The following is a 25,235-nucleotide window of genomic DNA, read 5'->3' as shown; positions in this document are numbered from 1 at the left end:
ACTTAACGTGAAGGGTGGGGGGGGAGTCATGTGTCCCAGAATGCATCTGTTCAGTGCGGAGGAGAACGAATACGGCCCTTTAGAGTTAAACATACACTGAGAGAAAAGCGCACAAAAGAAGCAAAAACCCGCCGTTAGAACGAACGAATCTAAATAAAGAGTGAGAAGGGGAGTCGAGCAACCGCGCAGGAGTGATTTAAAACGCAAATATGAGCGGAGGGACGCCTTATATCGGCAGCAAGATCAGCCTGATCTCAAAGGCCGAGATTCGATATGAGGGAGTTTTATACACCATCGACACTGAGAACAGCACTGTAGCTCTGGCGAAAGGTAAACATTTATATCTGTATACACATTATATTGGCTAACATATGTACATTGAATATAAACGAACACTGAGAACAGAGCTGTAGCCCTGACGAGTAGGTAAACCAAAAATATGTATTCGCATATTAACACTTAATAAATACACGCATTGAGAACAGCACTGGCGAAGGGCAAATCAGAATACATATACTCTCACTATGTATTTTCATACATATGCACCCAATATGCATTTTTAGAACATCAATAGTGAAAACAGCACTGTAGCTCTGCTTAAATATAAATATTTACACACACTACATACTTACACATATACCCTCAATAAATGGAACAGCACTTATATTAAATTGCAGTTGAATGCAGGTCACTCTCTGCTAAGAGTTACTGATGCTTAGTTCATCACTGAACTTGTGCAGACTTCTGCTGCATACGTTGCAGTCAGTCTGCTTATGCTATCCTCTTATGCATGACTTATGTAAAAGTTTGCTTTTAAGTTTTGCATTCAAGTAATTCATGCATTTGACTTATTGCATGTTTTGTTCTCTTTTAATATTTCCTCTCTCTCCCTAAATCTTTTAGTCAAGTCGTTTGGAACTGAGGACCGTCCCACGGACAGACCCATTCCTCCTCGAGATGACATCTTTGAGTACATCATATTTCGAGGAAGTGACATCAAAGATCTGACCGTGTGCGAGCCGCCCAAACCCACTTGTAATCTTCCCCAGGACCCCGCCATCGTTCAGGTGAGTTGTGCTCATTGATTTTAATGTTCAGATTTATCTGCTGAACATAAAAACAACCAAAGTATTTCTAGCAAGTCAGTCCACTTTCAGCCATATTTGGAACGCTCTCGGGAGGCTATTTCCAGTCATGCTAGTGCAGCTCCTGTCTACTTGAATGGAGAAAGACCAAAATCTCAAAAATGGTTGGTCAAGATTACGATCAAAGAACATATTTCAAATCAGCTGGTATATATATTACTGGTATCATAAATATACATAAACCTCATAGCAGGCAAAAAAAAATTTATTTTCCCAGTTTGTATAGCTAATGCGCATGCATGTTCTAGAGTTGATTGACAGGTGATGTCTGTATCTAAAAGATGATTGGCTCTTTTAACTGTAAGGCAGGACTTCCTTTTCACATCCGTTGACCGTTGGGCACTTAGAGCTACTTGGTTGAGTGTTCCAATTTCTCCCATTCATTTTAATAGAAGTGGCTTGTCTCTGCTAAATAATCTCTGAGCCAACCCTCTACGGACATGTTGGGAAAGAATCACCATTGGCTAGTAAATGTTTGTTTTTACTCGCCAGACTTTTGACATGTAAGCGGAATGCAAATGAAAACAAAAAAAATATATAAAGCAAATCGAGAAGGGGGCCTTTTCACGTATCTATAGTATTCATATATATGACTTTACACAATATAGTATGCGGGATTGTACATTTTATTTTATATTTCACTTTTCATAATTTTAATCACATTTTAGCTTTTTAAAATCTGTACAAATTTCACATTCTATCAATTCATATTATGTCATGAAATGTAATTTTTAATATGATGCAAGCTGTTGTCACTATTTGTAATTTCATAAACATTTTTAGCTAAATATTCACAATGTTGGAACCTAATAATTAACACAATTATTTAATAATATATATACAGTTGTGCTCAAAAGTTTGCATACCCTGGCAGAAATTGTGAAATTTTGGCATTGATTTTGAAAATATGACTGATCATGCAAAAAAACTGTCTTTTATTTAAGGATAGTGATCATATGAAGCCATTTATCATCACATAGTTGTTTGGCTCCTTTTTAAATCATAATGATAACAGAAATCACCCAAATGGCCCTGATCAAAAGTTAACATACCCTTGAATGTTTGGCCTTGTTACAGACACACAAGGTGACACACACAGGTTTAAATGGCAATTAAAGGTTAATTTCCCACACCAGTGGCTTTTTAAATTGCATTAGTGTCTGTGTATAAATAGTCAATGAGTTTGTTAGCTCTCACGTGGATGCACTGAGCAGGCTAGATACTGAACCATATGGAGCAGAAAAGAACTGTCAAAAGACCTGCGTAACAAGGTAATGGAGCTTTATAAAGATGGAAAAGGATATAAAAATATATCCAAAGCCTTGAAAATGCCAGTCAGTACTGTTTAATAACTTATTAAGAAGTGGAAAACTCGGGGATCTCTTGATACCAAGCCAAGGTCAGGTAGACCAAGAAAGATTTCAGCCATAACTGCCAGAAGAATTGTTTGGGATACAAAGAAAAACCCACAGGTAACCTCAGGAGAAATACAGGCTGCTCTGGAAAAAGACGGTGTGGTTGTTTCAAGGAGCACAATACGACGATACTTGAACAAAAATGAGCTGCATGGTCAAGTTGCCGGAAAGAAGCCTTTACTGCGCCAATGCCACAAAAAAGCCCTGTTACAATATGCCTGACAACACCTTGACACGCCTCATAGCTTCTGGCACACTGTAATTTGGAGTGACGAGCCCAAAATAGAGCTTTATGGTCACAACCATAAGCGCTATGTTTGGAGAGGGGTCAACAAATCCTATAGTGAAAAGAATACCATCCCCACTGTGAAGCATGGTGGTGGCTCACTGATGTTTTGGGGGTGTGTGAGCTCTAAAGTCACGGGGAATCTTATGAAAATTGATGGTAAGATGAATGCAGCGTGTTATCAGAAAATACTGGCAGACAATTTGCATACTTCTGCACAAAAGCTGCGCATGGGACGTTCTTGGACTTTCCAGCATGACAATGACCCTAAGCACAAGGCCAAGTTGATCCTCCAGTGGTTACAGCAGAAAAAGGTGAAGGTTCTGGAGTGGCCATCACAGTCTCCTGACCTTAATATCATCGAGCCACTCTGGGGAGATCTCAAAGGTGTGGTACATGCAAGATGACCAAAGACTTTGCATGACCTGGAGGCATTTTGCCAAGACGAATGGGCAGCTATACCACCTGCAAGAATTTGGGGCCTCATAGACAACTATTACAAAAGACTGCACGCTGTCATTGATGCTAAAGGGGGCAATACAGAGTATTAAGAACTAAGGGTATGAAGACTTTTGAACAGGGGTCATTTCATTTTTTTCTTTGTTGCCATGTTTTGTTTTATGATTGTGCCATTCTGTTATAACCTACAGTTGAATATGAATCCCATAAGAAATAAAAGAAATGTGTTTTGCCTGCTCATTCATGTTTTCTTTAAAAATGGTACATATATTACCAATTCTCCAAGGGTATGCAAACTTTTGAGCACAACTGTATATAACAGAAATAATAATGTAAGTGATACTGTATCAAAACTGCTATGCAAAATGTTTTTGCTGAAAGAGCCTATTTGTTAAAATTAAATATTTAGGCCTACAGTGTTTTTTAAATTTAAAATACTTAATGTATGATTGTGCCTTTAAATATTTATGTGTTACTAGGTCTGTCAATTGATTATTCTTTTTAATTGAATTAATTATGTGGTGTTCCGATTCGCAATTAATCACATATATAAATATGTGCAGAGAAAGTCCCTCAAATAACAATAATTCAATATATAATGATGAAATAATTATAAATAGTTATATTTTAAGCTACACTGTAATTTTTTTTTTGTTAAAAAATAACAAAATGTTATTAATGAGATAGTGCAACAAAAATCCATCTTCCAAACCATGTCTTTACCCAAATACACTTTGATAAACCTATAATAATGATTTATATTTTAGAGCTGTTAGGATGGATTTCACAGGAAATTGCATACATGTGCCATTCACCCGTGTGGGTTGACGTCATATCCGTACACAGAGAAAATAAGCTCCAGCTACTGTAGTGCGTGTGTGTGGGAGTAGCTGAAGCTGAAAGTTTGTTGTCACAACGAATGAGGAAAAACTGACCATGGATCATTCAAAACAGCAAATCTCCGGGGAATCACCGGTTGTAAAAACAAAGAAACCCAGAACAGAGCAGAGTCTACTAGCAAAAAGGGAATGTGACAGAGTCCGTAATAAAACCCGAATCAAAATCGGCTTGGCTTTTCAGAGGTGGCGACAACTCTGAGATCTGAAAGGATTTAAAAGCGACCCAGATATTTTATTGATATGGTTTATGTATAGTGTGTGTGTAGTGAAATACAATAATTTTACTGTAATAGATGCAGAACTTTCACTTGCTAGCCCACGTGTGTATTTGTCTTTATAACGGCAATATTTTATATAAATAAATCCTTTAGTCCTAGGCTTGCCAAGGACGTGTGAGTCTTGAAATGATGTTGACCACTGGTTGTTAACAATGACAATCTATAAATTAGTTACTACTGTGTTCTATTTGGCCAGAATATCCTGCAGTTATAAAAACTTTACAGTGTTTGACCTTATCAGACTAACAATCGTTATGTCTAATGTTAACGAACGTTGCCTAACTTTTGTAACGTCATTTATTTCAAAACATCAATGTTTCCAATAAGTAAAAACAACAGCATAAGATATTGCACTTACATGCTCAGATGACATGTTTTCGGATATCTGTCCATCCTTTCTTTCGTTATTTATTTGTCCATGTGGTCTGATAAGATGTCCTGTATCCATGTGTACACTGGTGCCTCGAACCACATTCATCCACGCAGAAAAATGTGCTTCCGCAAGACGCATGCAGTTTTATTTTTTAACCACTAGAGTTCCAAACGTTACATAGTGTAGCTTTAAATAATAATACAAATAAAAAAAAAAAAAGTAAAATATATATACGCTTTTAGAGCGTCTCATTTTGGTTGTCACGTCATAAACATATAATTTTTAGGTCGCTGTATCAAGTGAAACATAGTTTAATACTTAGAAAAGCACGTCTTGAGATCCCTTAGTTCGGATTTGTTCTCCATCAAGCTGTGTTTTGAACGCAAGAATGCATCCTTGTGCTGTCTGCTGTTGGTAAGTGTGGTTTGTTCTCTGTATAAGCTGCACGTTGCCTTTACAGCTGAAGTTTCACTTACTGCCACCTGGAGAAAACAGGTAGTACTTCAAGCTTGAATTGCTCAGGAATCTTCCTTTTTACGGACCGGGGACATAATTATTATTATTATTTTTTTATGCATTATTTTTTATATAATGAATTGCACTGAATTAATGTGTCAAATCGACAGCCCTAGTTTTTAATCATTTATTACACTTACTACATAACTAAAAAAAAATAATTTATGCACTTTTTTTATGTACGATTTACAGTGAGTTTACATTGATATGTATTACAAGCGCTAAAATGGTGCTGTCTCTTTAAGAGAACCGACAGCTCCGCAAGCATGTTTCCGGTTTTATGAGCGCAGCGCATATTGTTTTGCCCTAATCCGTGCAATGTATGATTCAAATTAATGTTTCTTTTTATCTTTTTGACCACCAACCGACTGTAAATAACAAAAAGGATATTAAGAGATATGAAATTAAAATGGAGTGCCTGGATCTCGTTTTTGGATACAAAATACACGCAATGAGCCAAAAGGAAACTTTAACTTACATAATGTGTATTACTTTACACTTTGTTGTCGTTAAATGCAATGTAAATGTAGTTATGCCATATCATGACTAGAGCCCGACTGATATGGAATTTTTGAGACCGATACCGATTTTAGAGAGGGAAAATTCACCGATTACCGATATGGTGACCGATATAGCTAATTTTTGAGCTGGAATAAAAACTGACGTTTTCTGTGTGGATTGTGCACTGATTTTGCACCGATATGGCTATGCAAACATACTCAGAAGGCTGCTTTCTTAAATATTTTTATCAAAGAACATTTGACATTATTATTATACATTGTCAACAAATTCTAGAGATGAACACTGAGAAAATAAATAAAAATACAATAAATGGCTAAATAAAAATCAGTACTGTATGTTTAATATAAGTCAATTGCTGACCATTTAAATAAGAATAAAAATACAATAAATAGCTAAATAAACATCAGTACTGTTTAGTATCAGTCAATGGCTGACCATTAAAATAAAGAATAAATAAAAATAAAATAAATAGCTAAATAAACATCAGGGGCCGGTTGCCCCAGCTATACGTACGTTACAACTTAGCCTAGTTGTGGCGTAAATGGGCACTAAGTCACAATTTACGCTCTAATAAATATTTGAGCATTGCACCATTGCATTTATGTAGGACGTAAACCTATGTATAAACTAAATATATACGGCAGCCTCCGACCAGGAGTAACTGATGAAATAAAAAAGTAGACTCATTTAATGACATCAATGAGCTCATATTTTGGTTGACAGGCATCAGTCCTTCTCGACATATATGATGGTGTTGGCATTTACACTCATTTACATTTACGAGAGAGAGAAAAAAAGCTTATTTTTAAGTGGCTCTTCGGCATGAAACCAATCTAAAGGTGCCGTTTTAAGGGTGCGTCTTGTACAGCCTGTTGTATTAGTATTTATCACACCTCATTTATTTTAGATACAGTTCCTATATTTTGTTATTTACACAGGGAAAATATACTATTTATTAAATCTACTTTTATTACGTATCCTATTTTAATGTCTGGAAAACCAGACTTCTAAATATTACATTTTATAAATGCAATGACTGGAATTGTTCGGTTGAAGGGGGTACCAAACTGTGAATCCTGAACAAACTGTTTGGTGAATACATGTTTACTCATCAGCTTCCACTCAGCTGACATCAATGAAAGTAGCTATGTGATTAGCTAGTTAGCTATAAGCTCGTTGTCACGGAGAGTAAAAGATGGACTTTATTTACTTTCCAGCATTGTGTCTCACCAACTAGGTAACGGAGAAACGTGAAATCAACACTCACAACACACAATCCACCACCGCACCGTTGTCTGCTGAGCTGCAAAAAGGTGTTCTGATATTTACCTTTCAGTCTGCTGAATTACTGACTGCACTGACAAACTATAGCTAGCTAACAGCAAACAGATGTGATAAACATGAGTGACATGGTTGTCAGGGACAGGGTTAACGTTATTAGTTAGGGGTAATTTTTTATTAACTTTCCAGTATGTATTTCACAAACTAGTTATCAATTTAATGAGAAGTGATCGCTCAAATCCACACCACTTAACTCCGCCCTGTCTGCAGAGCCACCAGTTCAGAGTCAGCTCTGTAAACAGTGAAGTTGGAGCGCACTCTGCTGGACAAACTACGCTATGACACCAATTCTAAAGTATTGTTTTCTGCATTATATGTTCTTTAAAAAGTTTTCATATCGGTAAAATATACGTCAATACCGATATTGGTGAAAGGCTAATATTGGTCATGACATACATCATGGTCATCGGCCAACCGATATATCGGTCATGACATAATCATGACATACATCATGGTGACACCGTAATCCACAGCACCTTAGGACCCACTGCAGCAAAATAAGGTACATTTCCTTCAGAGTGTTTACTCTCATGAGACACAACATGCTGTAAAAGATGAGGCTTAATCAACAGCTTTTTATTCAGTAATAGGGTCTCGGTGCTTTGCCACTACACAACTCTATTGGCGAGTGAAATCTGAATATTTACAAGCCAGTGGCTAATAACAGACATATTTTAGTCACATAGCACGTTATTTAGGGTGTTCACACTTGACAGGTTTGGTTCGATTAAAACGAACTCTGGTGCGATTGCTCTGTTAGTGTGGTTAATTTGAACAAGTGTGAACGCTGCCACCCGAACCTTGATGTGCACCAAACAAGCGGACCGAGACCACCTGAATAGTTGGTCTCGGTCCGCTTCCAAACGAACTCTGGTGCGGTTCGATTGATATATGAACGCAACATGGACCAAAGACGTCTAAACGGACCAAAAACAGGAAGTAATTTGCCTCAAACTGACCTCAAGCATACCTGGTTCTTCTCATCATAGGAACTATGTTGCCCATTATAGTTCGGTACAGGCGTCAGAAACGCCATCAGCCGTCCTTGCAGCATATATTCGTTTGTGTGTGCAACGGAGGAATTTCTGGCACTGTTTTGACTCCTTAACACATTTTATTAGCTCTTCGTTTGTACTCAGCTGGTAAAAATACCACCATATATACATATATAAATCTAACGAGCGATTTTTCAGCAAATTCCGTCATTAAAGCTGTCCAATCAGGTTGTGACTTTTTCCTGTTGCCTTTTGTGTTGTATCGTTAGGTTCGGTGTTAAAAATGTCAGTGTGAACGCTAAGCGAACCAGGACTAAATGTATCATTTTCTTTTTTGGTCCGGACCAAAGAGAACCAGGAGAACTGAACCACAAGTGTGAACACACCCTTAGTCGCATATGCGAGTGATTAACTTGCAATGTAGAGAGCTGAAAGACCAACAATCATAAAGCAAAGCGAATGCTAACCAGTATTGTTCTTGTGTTTGTGTGTAGTCCTCTCTGGCATCAACCACTGGCCCTGCGGCTCCTTCCTTCCAGTCATACACCCCCTTCAGTCGGGCCCCGTACAGGCAGTTCAGCTCCACTCCACTGGTACCCCAGCCGTTTGGAGCAGCTGTCACTGGCGGTAAGTATACTCACTCTTGTAGTCTCTAGAATATTGAAAGCAAACTGTATGAACTGTAGGGCCAGGATAACCATGTGTATCAAGAAGAAGAGATGGGTCATTATCAAAATATTGACTTTTCAATCATGAAAAAGATTTCAAATAGTCAAGAAACCCCATTTAAAAGGCATCATTCTATAACCTAACCTTTCATAATATTGAATGATTTGACCCTATATTGTTTTAAAAAAAAAATTAAAATATATTTACATTTTTCCACCCTTGTCCACTTCTTCTGGTACACCATTTACAGTTATTTATGTTTTTTTTTTTATTTTGTTAAAAAAAAATTTTTTGCAGGTCAAGCATTAGTGCAAGTGTGCAAAAAAGCAAAACAAAAGAATTAATAATTTAAATAATTTTCAAAGAATATTTGTCCCTTGATTTCATGTCATTGGTGTTCTCAATGTTAAAAACCTTTAGCATATTTTGAAAATACAAAAAGTTCATGGTCAATGTTCAGAGGATGAAGGGGCTGCTCAAATGTGCATATAGTGATTGTTTTACCACGTTGAAAAAATTATTCACATTTTAGCTAACTTTTTTACTTGGTTAATTTAAATGTCATTGGTGTTGCATTGTTTAATATTCAGTTGAAAGATTTTTATTGAACAAAATTGATTTAATGGTATGATTTATTGATTTTAAGGGCCATGCACCACCGGCAAACAGTGTTGTATGGTGGTTGGAGGGTGGGGGAGGGGTTGCACACAAATTGCGTGTTTATTGTGGATCAAACTTTAAAAAGTGCATCATTGAACACAGAATAGAAATTAAACAATTTGTAAAATATCACAAAATACCATAATACAAAAAACAAAAAAAAACTTTTGTATTTGCTTTAAAATATCTGTCTGTTTTTGCACCAATAGCCTATCTTATACGTCGGTGTCATGTAAATGTCAACGGCTAAAAATATTCCAGAATGTCAAAATCTGTTAATATAGCTAAACTTGAATATTCAACAAGAATAAATATCAGTAAACAGCTGGACATTAATTAAATGGTTCAGTCCTACCTTGGCTGAAAGCTTTTCAGTTGCCAGACGTTTTTGAAAAAAACAACATTGTCTGGTTTTAGAGAGAATCTCACAGGGGTTATGAGGTTTCCAGCCGCACTGAATACACGTTCAGTCAACGAAATTACTGACAAAATGTAAAAGAAAAAAAAGAAATGTAATTGTTTTAATTAAACAATTCTACTTAAAACATACTGTTGATGAAAATATTACGTAAAATAAATAACACCAAGATATTACCAATGTCCTAACAATGTTTTATTTAGAAGAAGGAAAAGTTTTTGAATAAAACCTTGTCAAATAATCCAGTCACAGTATTTTGGGGATTGTACCATATGAGTTGCGGGAGCTAACAAGCTTAACACTGATAAACTTAATTGCTTAGTGGGTTAATCACCTTGTTTTTAAATGCATTCTATATGACATTAATCAGCTATATCAACATCATAACTATAATATTACCACTTATATCTGCACAGAAAATGAAACGAATGCACAGCTGAACTTGAACAAGCTGCGCTAGATACGCAACTCGTGTTGTGAATAGGCCGTAGCTGTAAAACTATAAAGTCTCTCAAAAAAAAAAAAAACTGAAAAAGTATAAGTTTTTAGCATTAAGAATCGACAACACAGTAACTAAGGATCCAATATTTCACTATACTCATATGCTGTTATTTCACTTATTTCAGATTTTCGCATGGTATTATAAGTTGACACATTTAAGGGCGCTCCACAACCGTGGTGGGGCGGTTGTCACGGTGGTCCTAACAGCCCTAAGCGTCACTGATGTTACAACCCTTGCTTCTTTGGTGAAACAAAATAAAATAATAAAATAAAGAACAACAGTCAAGTTGTTATTTATCAATAAAAATAATGTCACGGTGTTAAAAAATCTGTACCCTCAGCTTTTATTGGCAAAAACTTTCAATATTTTGTAAGTCGGAAAGTCAACATTTTTTGAGAACGTCCTGTACTTGATGGCATACTCGCAATTTGTTGTACTTCAGTGCAAGCTGAGATGACGGCAAGCCACAGCTAACACTTTTTTTTTACTGTTATGGTACTGGTGCCAAAGATTCTTCGGTCAAAGACCGTGCCACATTTCCGATGACTTGAGAGACGAACGGTGACATAACTGGCTACATTATTACTACCCGATTGGGCACCGGCACTCTATCGGTGGAAAAGTGGTAAAAGTCGTGTAAATAAATAGGTAGGTACTTTATTAAAGAAAAGTTCCAGGTTTAATACAAGTTACGCTCAATTGCAAGCATTTTTACCATTGATTCATCCCTTATTTTTTTTTTTAAACATCACAGTTACAGTAAGGTGCTTACTTACAATGGAAATGAATGGGGCCAGTCCATAAACATCAAAATACACACAGTTTCTAAAGTATTGCCACAAAACATAAACATTATACTAGTTAACATGATTTTAGTGTGATAAAATCACTGTTCGCCAATTTAAGTGAGATAAAGTCACTTACAAGGTTACTGCCATAGCGTCGTCATGGCAGCGAAGTTGTATAATTGGATATAACTGTACACTGATAAGAAAGGACATCAGTTACAGTAAGGCACTTCCAATGGATGTGAATGGGGCCAGTCCATAAACAATACAATTTAGAAAGTATATCCCCAAGACGTAAACATTATACTAGTTAACATGATTTTAGTGTGATAAAATCGCTTATTAACCTTATCATTGGACAGTTATGCCCAATTTTACAACTTCGCTGCCATGATGACGCTGCTGCAGTAAACTTGTAAGTGATTTTATCTCACTAATATCACTAGAACAGAGATTTTATCACACTAAAATCATGTCAAGACTGTAGCTAATAATATTTTGCCGATTATTTTTTATTTTTTTGGCAGGCCGATCCGAGCTTAAAGGGTTAACTTGTATTGAACCTGGAACCTTAATTTTATCACAGGTGGGAAATTGAGGTACAATACTGTTTGATAAAATTTTGACTGCATAACAAATAATTTATAATGGTAAATACAAATAATTAAAAGTACATAATATACACAAGTACCAGTTGCACATTTGTGCTTCAAATTTCACACCATTTGTCACCAGAACTGTTGTAAACCAGGTAGCAGTTGCATTTGAAAGTCCACAAAATGTTTACATTAAATTGCACAGCTGTATTTCAAATTGCACAGAGTATGCACCAGGAAACTTATAAACCAGAGAGATATATGAATATTTGGATATTTTTCTGGCTAATAAAACTGTTAAATATAAAGCTACAGTTAGTCTCTGTCTGGAGGGGTTTTGCTCGCAGTGTGTGTCGTGTTAAAGCCCACACTTAAGGTTGTGCACTTCTTCCCCTGACAGGAAGCAGCTCAGGTCCTGCATTCAGTAGCGAGGGGAGCAGTACTGCCCCTCTGTCCCAGAGCTCTGCTTTATCCCCGCGCACTCGCTCACTGAGTCACGAAGCTGAAGGTAACCAGAGAACTGGCGCTAACGTGTGGCTTTAGTGTGTTGCACAGGGTTACAGCATGTGTCGTTGCTGTGTAGTGAAGTTGACTTAGTGCAGTTTTGTAACCGTCACTCTTCTCTGGTCTATCAATTAGCAGTATAGCTTCACTGTTGATGCACATGTGTTTAAAGACAACATGAAATCAAAATGTGCCCTTTTCTTTCTTAATAAATGTCTCTGGTCTTGTTGTGCATGATTCATCAATGCACTTTATTCACAAGCCAAAAAGTTTTTCCATAATCTTTCCTCAGATCTAGTCATTGTTTCTGCCTTTTAAACAACTTTTCTGCTGATGTAATCAAGGCTGAGTTGGCGGGGGGAAATGTTAATCAGTATTATTAAAGCACACTTCTCCTGATCCAATAAAATTTGAATAGGAAAAATCCAAAGTCCAACCCTTCATTAACTGCTGTTGGAAATGATGTTTCATGTTGTCTTCTATTGACGTTTACCGCATTAAATGATACTGAGATACATCGTTTTCTCTATTGTCTGCTGTGTTGCTTTTTGTTTATTTGTGAGTCTTACACCTTGTCCTAACCAGACGCGACAAGATTCTGGCAACAAGGAATATGTCTGTCCATGCTAGACGTGACAATGCAATATTTATACTCTACAATTATGATGACAATAAAATCTGAAATCAGAACAGTCAGACAGAACTGTTTATTTTTTTATTTTTTTTTATTTATCTCCCCAATTTGGAATGCCCAATTCCCAATGCGCTCTAAGTCATCGTGGTGGTGTATTGACTTGCCTCAGTCTGGGTGGCGGAGGACGAATCTCAGTTGCCTCCACGTCTGAGACTGTCAATCTGCGCATTTTATCACTTGGCTTGTTGAGCGCGTTACCGCGGAGACATAGCGCGTGTGGAGGCTTCACGCTATTCTCCGCAACATCCACGCACAAAATCTTTACTTATCACCACGCGCCCCACCGAGAGCGAGAACCACATTATAGCGACTACGAGGAGGTTATCTCATGTGACTCTGCCCTCCCTAGCAACCGGGCCAATTTGGTTGCTTAGGAGACCTGGCTGGAGTCACTCAGCACGCCCTGGATTCAAACTCGCGACTCCAGAGGTGGAAGTCAGCACCAATACTCGCTGAGCTACCCAGGCACCCTGAACAGTTTATTAAACGTAACTCATTTTCTCCCAAGCTGCGTATGGGCACACGCTTTCTATGGCAAACATTGTGGGGATAAATACACAATCACACACATACACAGGGTAAAGTTACTTTATGGATTACATCCTAATTCAACCACTAAACATAAAATTTTCATGCATTACTTCTATTGTTTCGCCAATAGCCTCAGCTTTCTGTTGAATTTACACAACAAAAGACTTGATTAAAAGAAATGAATAAAATCTTGTAGTTACAATTTACAATTTCTGCGTTTTCTGTTCAAAAATGTCTGGATTATGTTATCACCAAAACAGTGTTTAGTCAAATTAATAAATGTTTTAATCAAATGAAAATATAATAATTAATTGTAAACAAAAATGGTCATTTTATTTTTTATCAAATTAAATGCTGCACAACAGAGCTTCCCAGTGTCCACGCTTCATAGTGAGCTGATATTATGTACACATGCTTTTGTGATATTGCTTACATTATATTATTATACAACCATTATTGTACAATGTGTTAATTATTATTGCTTCTACGTTGTGTATTAAAACATTTATACAGTAGTAAAAAAAAAAAAAATTTGTCCTAATGTTTTCAATTTCATGCATCTAGTTGAATAGAGCTTTTATTTTGGCGGAACTTTGAGTTCTTCATGTTTTTGATTGATTTAAACAAGTTCCCCATTCCAAACGAAATGCTGAAATATTTGCAAGCTGCACCAGAGAAGGAGTTCATGTAAGTGTTCACCGCCACTCATACATTGAACACACACCTTATGAGCATCACGCGTGATCTCTCTGTGTGTGTAGTAGATGACAGAGAGCACAGCGGCACCTCTCATCTATTCTGAAGCGTGAAGCATGCAGACTGTATATTATTCAATTAAATGACATCCTTTGGCTGTTTAATGATCACACTTGGCCATTTCGAGATTTGAATTGGATTAATTGTCATTGATTTCATCTCAAATGTCACATCCTGTAAAACTGTGCTAATAGCAACATTCTGTAGTATGGTAGAAGATGATAACACACTGTTTTTTTTTTTGGTTTTTTTTGTATCGCGATATTTCGTTCATACCGGTATGCCGCGCAACCCTACCTCAGACTGAAGAGAGCAAGACCTCAGGCAAAACATTCAGTAGGTGTGACACTCTCTGCCAAAATCAAGTTGTTCTGATCCGGCTTGTGAGATGCCGGCTTTAATATCATGTTATGAGAAGGATTTTAGACCCATTTGCTTACTGGGTTGCCCAGCGCGAAGTCGCAGAAATAGAAACCATTCCAAAATAGAATGCTCGTCGCGTGTTGCTGTCGCGGGTGGTTAGGACAAAAACTCTGTTTAACATGGAAAAGATGCCTTTTATTTGGTTAGGACACAGTGTCCAAGTCAGATTGTGCCCTCTGCTGCAGGTCGTTCGAGCCCGTCTCTGGAGCCCCTGAGGAAGACCCCGACCCTGGAGCACGCGGTTCAGACTGCCCCAGTTGCTCCCCCTGCAACAGCGGCAAGTTCGGTGGGTCAGAGGAGCCCTGGAGCAGCCCGACCCGCCCTCAGTGCTCAGAAACCTGCTGAAAACCTGGAGCAAAACAAAGGTGAGAACCAGAGCTGATGCTTAGGATTTTTCTCTAACACAGACACACAGAAGCTGGAATAAAAAAAAATAAAAAACATGTGGCTCACCTAATCATGATTTTAAAAGCTTAATACGAATATAAGGTCAAGGGGTGGTTTTCACTGTAGAGTTTTTCATCTGCAGACATTAATTGCAATATCTTTTGTTCATCTTCAGCGTCTGATCTTCATAAGATCACCCGGGAATTACTTCGCCCGGAATCAGACACAAACAGGCCTGAAAACAAAGACTTAAACAAACGGCAGTCTGGAGGTAATTCACTTTACAACACCTGCCTGTTGCATTTTCTGCTTGTCTGACTTGATTCACATTATCATGAGCAGGGCTATGAGGTTAATGTGTGGTAACCATTGTTTTTCTGTGTAGGTGGTGCTCCTGCAATGAGGAAGGGTCGGGGGAGTGGGGGCGGAGGTGGCGGTCAGCGTGGAAGGGGCAGGTTTAACGGGCGAAGAGACGGACCAATGAAATTTGAGAAGGACTTCGACTTCGAGAGTGCCAACGCCCAGTTTAATAAGGAGGAGATTGACCGCGAGTTCCAGAGCAAACTCAAAATTAAAGGTGCCTTTCACAGAAAATCCAGATTTTTTTTTTTTTTTTCCAAACCAAACAAAACAATGAATATTTCTGATATGCTTTTCAGGGGTTTAAAGACAACATGTAACAGCATTATATTTATATTTATTAATTTAGCAGATGCTTTTATTAATATAGCATCTTAACAAATGAGGAAAAAATACAACCAATTTATAATACAGGAGCCAACAATATTTGCAGTGCCACAATATTGAATTTCAAAATTGAATTAAAAAATCATGTATAGTGGCACTTCAATCCATCAGGATTTGAATTGATTGTGAAAAGTTAAACATGTTAGATTGATATTATGATGATATTGGTTAATATATATATATATATATATATATATATATATATAAAATTTCTTTTTTAATTTTTTTTTTTTTTGCCCATATGGCCTTGGTTATTTCAGTGAAACAAACGTTGTTTAATAGTTAATAGTTGCAGAAAGTTGGGTATGAATAATTGTAAAGATTTTGAAAGATTTTTTTTTCTTCTTTAGAATAACATGTTCTGATGAATTGTGCACAAAAAACAACCAATTTTAATTTGCATGAAGAAAATTAAGTTGACTTTTAAGAACATTTAATCATTTTTTGCATTGTGACATTATTTTCATTACATGTAGGTGCATTTTCCCACCATATTCTTATTGCTATAATGCATCCAGATGTTTTAATTGAGGTTTTTGTTCTCCTTACACTCAATGATTATTTTCATTAGATTCTCATTACTGTAGTAGTCATTTTTTTTTTTTTTTTTTTAAACAGTTCAGCAAATGCCACCATGATGTAGGACTGATTACAGTCATGTAAATTTTAGGGGGAAATGTGCTTCATTTTCTGGAATATAGTCTCAGTGCCAGAAAAATATATAATTCACTTCATTTGAAATATGACTCCGACATGTTATAAGACCAGGTACATTTATTAAGATAGTAAATGGGGGTCAATTTTGATTTCATGTTGTCTTTAATAGAAATGACCTGTAAGCAGTGCTGGGTTAGTTACTCTAAAATAAAAGTAGTTAATTACTAATTACATCTACAGTGTAATTAGATTATTGTACTAATTACTTTGTCTGAAATGTAATTGCATTACTAATTACTTTCTAAAACCCTTATCAACCACGACCATATGAAAAATACAAGGATAGACATGAAATTGTTCTTTTAATTCTTTCAAATAAATCATATAAAATCAAATAATCAAATTTAATTACAGTAATTACTTAGTACTGCATTACACCCAACTCTGCCTACAAGTAGGGGTGGGTACAACTATCGATTTTCTGATGCATCGTGATCTTTATTTGAACGATCTCGATATTGATTCTTAAATCCCAAGATCAACGTTTTACTCTATGTGCAACACTTTACTAGAGTGAGAGGAAATAATTAGCATTTGCAACCAAATTTGTGCTATGCGACTAAAATGTATGTATTGGGCTACTGGCTGGTAAATGTTTACATTTCACTCACCATGAATTTTGTAATATAGTGGTGGAGTATTCAGCAGCGAGATCCCTTCACAGCGTGTTGAGATTAAAAGTTGTTCCATGTAATGTGTGTGTGTGCCCAAAGACAAGATCCACGCAACTGATTTGTCATTGAATAATGTCTCTTTTTATACTCTTTCTGTTCTCTATAGTCAGTTGTTGATCAAAAATAACAACAAAAAAACATTTAATTCTAATTATGCAGATTAGGTAAAGCTATTTGAGTCTCTCATTATCATGTGCCCATTTACAGATGCTCTTTACAGAAATGCTGATTTTGTTAAAGAGACAGTGCCGGTTTTAGCACGTGTTCAACAAATCAATGTCAATAGTATACATTATGCAATTAAACAATAAACATGTATAATTTGTCACATTCATATTTTCTCAGCATTAGCTGAGAAAGAATTTCTTTCATATGTAAACAAAAGGGACATTATAACCGATTCGATATCGAAGCGAACTCTGAATCGAATCAAATTGGGAAATCTGTAACAATACCCAGTCTATCTCTAAGTTAGCCACTCTCTTATCATGATGTTTCTCTGTACTGACAGAGATATGTTTAATATCAGCAGTGTGTGTTATAATGTGACTGTGTGCTACAGATGACAAGGTTGAGAAATCAGAGAAGACTCTGAATGGAGAGGAGAAGACCGATTCAGGTGTGGAAACTCAGAACAGTGAAGGCAATGCTGATGAGGAAGATCCACTGGGACCCAATTGTTACTATGACAAATCCAAGTCCTTCTTCGACAACATCTCTTGTGATGACTCTAGGTGAGATCTGAGCTTCTCCGTTAATGTTTTTCTTACCACTCAGAACTGTCAATGGCGCTTAGGTGTGACACAAGGAATGTTTAGTTCCTCGCTGAAAAAATACTGAACATACAGTCAATCAGAAAACATTTGATGTTTAATATACAGCCATATGAATCAGGATTATAGACCAATAAGATTTCATTTTGCGTGGGGCTAGACAAGACAACAAAAATAGACACCAAGCGACCAACAAAATGTCCTGGCAGGTGTCATCACTAGTTAGAACAATAACGGCAGATGAACTAGCAAGATGATTTATTGTGCCGTGTCACACCAGTTTGGACACTGTAATTTCCTTGAGGGGTTCAAATCCTTTTTAAATGGGCCAAAAAGGGTCCAGTTCATATTTCATTCACACTGTTCTTGGGCCCAAAAGTGGTAAAGTTTTTTTTTTTCTTTTTTTTTTGGGGGGGGGGGTCCATATACCAAGTGAAAACCCCATCAGTTACCCTGGCTTTCACTGTAGAATTTGTATTTGTAATGATGAAATGTAACTATGAATGAATCAGAAAATAAAAGTGCATTCTTCTATCCCTTCTAGAAAGGAAAAATCTGGAGGTGCTCCTGGGAGGTATAGTCTCTTTAGTTGTATTTATATAATGTATTAACTTGTTCATTATGTCAGCTATACATTTTAAACCCATGTTCCTGTTTCAAATCAGCCTTGAATAACTCATATTATCCTGGAATGTCTTCCCCATAAACGGCACTTGCTAGAATTATACACTTGTATCTTTCTACTCTCATTTAGAGAGCGAAGGCACACCTGGGCGGAGGAGAGGAGAATGAATGCAGAGACTTTCGGTATTCCTCTGCGTCATAATCGTGGACGCGGCGGTTTCCGTGGCAGAGGTGGTGGCATGGGCTTCCGTGGCGGTCGTGGGCGTGCAGCCAGCAGGGGCTCGTTCATGCCCTCCCGTGGGGGCGGACCTGGATTCAGGGGTGGGTTTAGAGGTGGCAGAGGAGGGCGAGAGTTCTCAGACTTTGAATACAGGGTTAGTACTTCCTCTCTTATTACCCCTGTTATTGACCTTGTAAATAATCTGATCCTATTACAGTATGTTTGCATGCATTTTAAAAGTTCGATTTCAGTTGAACTAAAGAAATCATTTGTCTTTAAAATTGAAAATTGAAATTTAAAAAAAAATTGTCTTTAAAAAAAGTCCATTTGAAATCATTGTAGTCTTGATTTTTGCTGAGTCGGACTAACAGACCTAGATAATGCAATTGTAGCATGCAATGTTACAGGCGTGCATTATGTATTTAACCCAGTGTTTGTCTTCTTTTTTTTTTTTTTTTTTGATTACGCATTGTCTCATGTACACTTGCACAGATAGAAGAAGACTGTAGCTCGACTACGCAAAAACCCACTGTAGCTCAATTATAACATGTTCATGTAAGCATACTGACAATCAGCCAATCATATTTCCCCATCTTTTCAATTAAATTTCAAATTCAAAATGTTTTTTTTCTATGCCGTGTTTCAACAGTATTATAGCATTCTACATATATATATACAGTATATATACACCGATCAGCCACAACATTAAAACCACCTGTCTAATATTGTGTAGGTCCCCCTCATGCCACCAAAACAGCGCCAACCCGCATCTCAGAATAACATTCTGAGATGCTATTCTTCTCACCACAGTTGTACAGAGCAGTTATCTGAGTTACCATAGACTTTGTCAGTTCGAACCAGTCTGGCCATTCTCTGTTGACCTCTCTCATCATCAAGGCGTTTCCATCCACAGAACTGCTGCTCACTTGATGTTTTTTGTTTTTGGCACTATTCTGAGTAAATTCTAGAGACTGTTTTGCGTGAAAATCCCAAGAGATCAGCAGTTACAGAAATACTCAAACCAGCCCGTCTGGCACTAACAATCATCTATGCGATGTCAGGCCTTTAGGCAATTAGCCAATTCGCTTCTGATAGGCTAATTGGAGTCAATTGGAGGTGTACCTCAGTGCCTCTTTGTTTGACATCATGGCAAAATCAAAAGAAATCAGCTAAGACCTCAGAAAAAACAATTGTGGACCTCCACAAGTCTGGTTCATCCTTGGAAGCAATTTCCAAATGCCTGAAGGTACCACGTTTATCTGTACAAACAATAGTACACAAGTATAAACACCATGGGACCACGCAGCCATCATACCGTTCAGGTAGGAGACGCAGTTTGTCTCCTAGAGATGAATGTAGTTTGATGCAAAAAGTGCAAATCAATCCCAGAACAACAGCAAAGGACCTTGTGAAGATACAGGTAGACAAGTATCTATATCCACAGTAAAATGAGTCCTATATCGACAGCAAGGAAGAAGCCACTGCTCCAAAACCACCATAAAAAAAGCCAGACTACAGTGTGCAAGTCCACATGGGGACAAAGATCTTACATTTTGGAGAAATGTCCTCTGGTCTGATGAAACAAAAATTGAACTGTTTGGCCATAATGACCATTGTTATGTTTGGAGGAAAAAGGGTGATGCTTGCAAGCTGAAGAACACCATCCCAACCGTGAAGCATGGGGGTGCTTAGCTGCAGGAGGGACTGGTGCACTTCACAAAATAGATGACATCATGAGGAAGGAACATTATGTGGATATATTGAAGCAACATGGGTCTTCCAAATTGACAATGACCCCAAGCATACCTCCAAAGTTGGTGCAAAATGGCTTAAGGACAACAAAGTCAAGGTATTGGAGTGGCCATCACAAAGTCCTGACCTCAATCCTAGAGAAAATGTGTGGGCAGAACTGAAAAAGCGTGTGCGAGCAAGGAGGCCTACAAACCTGACTCAGTTACACCAGTTCTGTCTGGAGGAATGGGCCAAAATTCCAGCTACCCAAATTGTTTGACCCAAGTTAAACAATTTAAAGGCAATGCTACCAAATACTAACAAATTGTATGTAAATTTCTGACCCACTGAGAATGTGATGAAAGAAATAAAAGCTGAAATAAATCATTCTCTCTACTATTATTCTGACATTTCACATTCTTTTTTTTTCTTTTTTTTTTTTCCTCCCCTTTTCTCCCCAATTTGGAATGCCCAATTTCCAATGCGCTCCAAGTCCTCATGGTGGTGTAGTGACTCACCTCAATCCGGGTGGTGGAGGACGAATCTCAGTTGCCTCTGAGACAGTCAATATGTGCATCTTATCACGTGGCTTGTTGAGCGCGTTACCGCTGTGACAGTGCGTGTGGAGGCTTCACACTATTCTCCGCGGCATCCACGCACAACTCACCACGTGCCCCACCAAGAGCGAGAACCACATTATAGTGACCACGAGGAGGTTACCCCATGTGACTCTGTGCTCCCTAGCAACTGGGCCAATTTGGTTGCTAATGAGACCTGGCTGGAGTCACTCAGCACGCCCTGGATTCAAACTCGTGACTCCAGGGGTGGTAGTCAGCGTCAATACTCGCTGAGCTACCCAGGCCCCCGACATTTCACATACTTAAAATTAAGTAGTGATCCTAACTGACCAAAGACAGAGAATGTTTTCTACGATTTGATGTCAGGAATTGTGAAAAACTGAGTTTAAATGTATTTGGCTAAGGTGTATGTGAACTTCTGACTTCAACTGTAAATGTATGTGTGTGTGTGTGTGTGTGTGTGTGTGTGTGTGTGTGTGTAATATATATATATATTACATACACACACACACACACACACACTCACTTAACACTTTATTAGGAATGCTATGGTCCTAATAAAGTTCCTGACGTGATCTTCTGCTGTTGTAGCCCATCCGCCTCAAGGTTCGACGTGCATTCTGAGATGATTCTTCTCACCACAGTTGTACAGAGTGGTTATCTGAGTTACCGTAGCCTTTGTCAGCTCGAACCAGTCTGGCCATTCTCTGTTGACCTCTCTCAACAACAAGGCATTTCCATCCACAGAACTGCCACTCACTGGATGTTTTTGGAGTAAATTCTAGAGACTGTTCTGCGTGAAAATCCCATGAGATCAGCAGTTACAGAAATACTCAAACCAGCCCATCTGGCACCAACAATCATGCCACAGTCGAAGTCATTGATCACATTTTTTTTCCCATTCTGATGGTTGATGTGAACATTAACTGAAGCTCCTGACCAGTATCTGCATGGTTTCATGCATTGCACTGCTGCCACACAATTGGCTGATTAGATAATTGCATAAATAACTAGGTGTACAGCTGTTCCTAATAAAGTGCTCAGTGAGTGTGTATTTATATTATGTGTGTCGATTTAACCAAACATCCATTGTTGCCAAGTATGTTTTTATCGAATATAATCAAAAGGCTGAAAAATATAAAATATTGAAACTACTTGCAACTATACATTATGGTGCTGTTGTGATGCATCTCTGTCTTTTGTGTCCGTTTCAGAAGGAGAACAAAGTGGCAGCGTAGTTAAACCTGAAGATCGGTTCATCCTAACAGCCAAGAATCTACACTCATCACCGTCTAGATTAACGCTTTGGTTTTGACTCCTGAACAACAGACTCTCTCTCTTTCTCCGTTTAACACCAGCGCAGGTGCGGCCTGCCTTCTGCTGGACACGCAGCTTCTAGTTTTTTCCTCATTCCTTTTTTAGGGAAAAAAAACAAAAAACATGTCTTTTGGTTACGATTCATCTTTTGATCTTTGTTTGATATGTTTGGAGGGGAAAGAGAATTTGTGTACCAGTTGCCGTGGAATTATTATTATCTGGTATTTTTTCATCAAACCTTTAGTTCCTTTTGTAACAAACACAGGAATGGTATTTGATAATATTTTGTTTGGTGAACAGAACCCCGCTGATACTGTGAGCGTTCCTCAGTCAAATAGCTTTATGATGTTTATTATTTTTTTGGATCTAGTCTCTTATGTCTTTAGAAGCAAAACAAAAACCTGGTCTAGAGGCTGTAGGGTTTGTGTCAGACCAAAATAAACTGAAACCACCTAATCGAAATAAATATTAGTCTCTCAAGAGCCTGCTAAATTCACACGTGTGGACATGCGCTTTATGATTGTCCGTTTGTGTTGAGTGTAATGTAGATTATATTTACTTCATTTAGTAGATTGACATGGTTCAAGTCTGTTAGTGATATTAAGTTACGTAAAAAAAAAAAAAAATGCTTTTTTTAGTTTGTTTGTTTAATATCAGCTTTTTATTTTTTTTTATTTTTTTTTTTTTTTGCTGCTTATCTGGAAAAGCCTCTGTTTAGTTCTGTACTGTGTACACACATCAGACAACATCAGTATCTAACAACAGGTCAGTCCAACCTCCAGCATTTCACTCAAAAAACAACAAAACATCCTGATTTATGATTGAATGTATTGATGAATTCAACGACGTCTGGAAGAACTCCTGTTGTTGTTGTTGTTGTTGTTGTTTTTTCCCCCTTTTTTTAATCTTTTAAACAATTTTGTCCTTCGGTCCTCTCTATGCCACTGTATGCGGTATGTTAGTTTGTCCCTGCTGAATTAGACTGCTGTGTCCTGTCTTTAAAATGTATTTTTATTAAGTGAGTTCCAGTTATTCTTGCTTTTTTATGTCAATTCTGTAGATTTCCAAGAGGGCTTTTTGATATAAACTCAACAAACCCGTATTAATGGCCACTTATGAGCCCCGTCACTGCTTAACGGCAAGATCTTAAGGAAAGATCGGCCGAACCCTTTAAGAACATGATTGGATGTCTCAAAAGGTTTATTATTTGCACTTTAAAGACACATAACGCCTCCATACAGAGTCACATCTGGGTCATAGATGAAAATTTGATGATGTCATTTCATTATTCTCATACACCAGACTAATATTGTCAGAGAACCCAAAGCGGGGAACAAAAAAGTGATTGTTTGGAGACTTGGATGAATTATGGAAGGATATTTTAGGTGAATAGATTGATATTAAAGGGATCGTTCCTGTCAGATCATTTCTGTCATTTACCTACATTTTGGCCGATTTATCCCTTTAATCAGGACAGTATTTCTGTTAAACGCATAAATCCATTGACTTATTAACTGGATAAACTTGGACTTATTGATGTAGTGAAAATTTTTGCGTCATGCTTAAATGCAGATGTTGATGCCCAGACTAGTTTCACCTGAAATTAGTGTCCATAAACCCCTTTATTGTGAGTAGTTCTACTTCCTGTTTGATTCTCATGTGTTTGTGCATTATTTCAGATACCAGCCGTCTATCGCTCTTAATTTTGGAGAAGTTTGTTTACCCAACTTTCCTTGTCTCTCCCCTTTGAATGTCACTGAAGCACTAGTCCCTGTACTAATGGGTTAATTTAGTTATTTTGAGTTAGAAGTCATGTGGTGTGCTTCATATTTTTAATTTAAGAGATCCAAAGACTGAATTATGACTTAAAATTGGAGGAGAGATGCTCTTTCAGCCAGTTCTATATTTTGTTTTTCATATTAATAGCCCAAGAGTTTGCTGTTTTGTCTGTTTCATAGTTGAAGCTGCACTTGTATTAGCTAAACTGCTCCCTTTTAAAAGCACCACAAGTTTGCAAAGAACTCCCTCAGATACCAGGGCAGCTGATGAAATGCAGTCTGATTGGCCACTGGGCTGATCACTTTTGAAATGTCTTGATTCACAGATATTTGGACTGGACCGAGATGTTGAATTAAACCTCAGGCCTGATATAGTGATGAAGTTTAAGCCTAAACTTGTATGAGATTTCAAACTGGACAAATGTGCAGAATGTTTCATGCAATACAGGGTTGATACATGATTTTTGTGCTATGACCTCTGGAAGAATTTAATTGGCAAGGTTGTTTCTTTTTTCTGAATTCAAGCAGTTGTACATGATGTGCTCTTAGAGGGATTCAAACAGGGGCAGACTGGGGTTTTTATTCAAACAAGAGAAATAAATAGTTGTTCAGTATCTTGTTTGTGTCTTTTTTATATTATGTATAATATATATATATATATATATATATGCGTGTGTGTGTGTGTATATATATATATATATATATATATATATATATATATGCAAGAAAGAATGTGTAAGTAGTTGCAAGTTTTGTACTTTGTTCTTTCAGTTTCTTTTAAACATAAAATTAAAAAATTCAACAACACATTTTTTGTTGTTGCACAAAACAGATTTCCTGTATAGTCCATAGGTTTGATTCCTAGGGAACATAATATGTACTAAACACTACATTGTATTTATACACGATTTCGTTTAAA

General features: G+C 37.3%; 1 protein-coding gene across 2 annotated transcripts; it reads left to right on the top strand.

Annotated features, from left to right (window-relative positions):
- The first annotated feature begins 45 nt into the window (after positions 1 to 45).
- lsm14ab (LSM14A mRNA processing body assembly factor b) lies at positions 46 to 24,930 on the top strand. Of its 2 annotated transcripts, XM_051724294.1 has the most exons (11): positions 46 to 330; positions 904 to 1,067; positions 8,724 to 8,856; positions 12,263 to 12,370; positions 14,956 to 15,135; positions 15,333 to 15,428; positions 15,543 to 15,734; positions 17,858 to 18,029; positions 18,613 to 18,642; positions 18,823 to 19,066; positions 22,436 to 24,930. In XM_051724294.1, exons 1-11 carry the CDS (start codon positions 210 to 212, stop codon positions 22,457 to 22,459), a joined length of 1,464 nt encoding a protein of 487 aa, XP_051580254.1. In that variant the 5' UTR covers positions 46 to 209; the 3' UTR covers positions 22,460 to 24,930. The 2 variants fall into 2 exon arrangements, with proteins under 2 accessions (XP_051580254.1, XP_051580255.1); XM_051724295.1 differs by lacking the exon at positions 12,263 to 12,370.
- Positions 24,931 to 25,235: the final 305 nt, after the last annotated feature.

This window comes from Myxocyprinus asiaticus, chromosome 18 (assembly GCF_019703515.2).
Source record: "Myxocyprinus asiaticus isolate MX2 ecotype Aquarium Trade chromosome 18, UBuf_Myxa_2, whole genome shotgun sequence".
Taxonomy (NCBI): domain Eukaryota; kingdom Metazoa; phylum Chordata; class Actinopteri; order Cypriniformes; family Catostomidae; genus Myxocyprinus; species Myxocyprinus asiaticus.
Note: the sequence above shows the minus strand (reverse complement) of the source record. Positions and strands in the feature narration are given on the sequence as shown.

What these genes read in the sequence shown, in the direction of transcription:
- lsm14ab (XM_051724294.1), top strand. Translation starts at nt 210, where the DNA reads ATGAGCGGAGGGACGCCTTATATCGGCAGCAAGATCAGCCTGATCTCA. An exon ending in ACTGAGTCACGAAGCTGAAG is followed by an intron (nt 12,371 to 14,955) that starts GTAACCAGAGAA and finishes CCTCTGCTGCAG; the next exon opens with GTCGTTCGAGCCCGTCTCTG. An exon ending in AAACCTGGAGCAAAACAAAG is followed by an intron (nt 15,136 to 15,332) that starts GTGAGAACCAGA and finishes GTTCATCTTCAG; the next exon opens with CGTCTGATCTTCATAAGATC.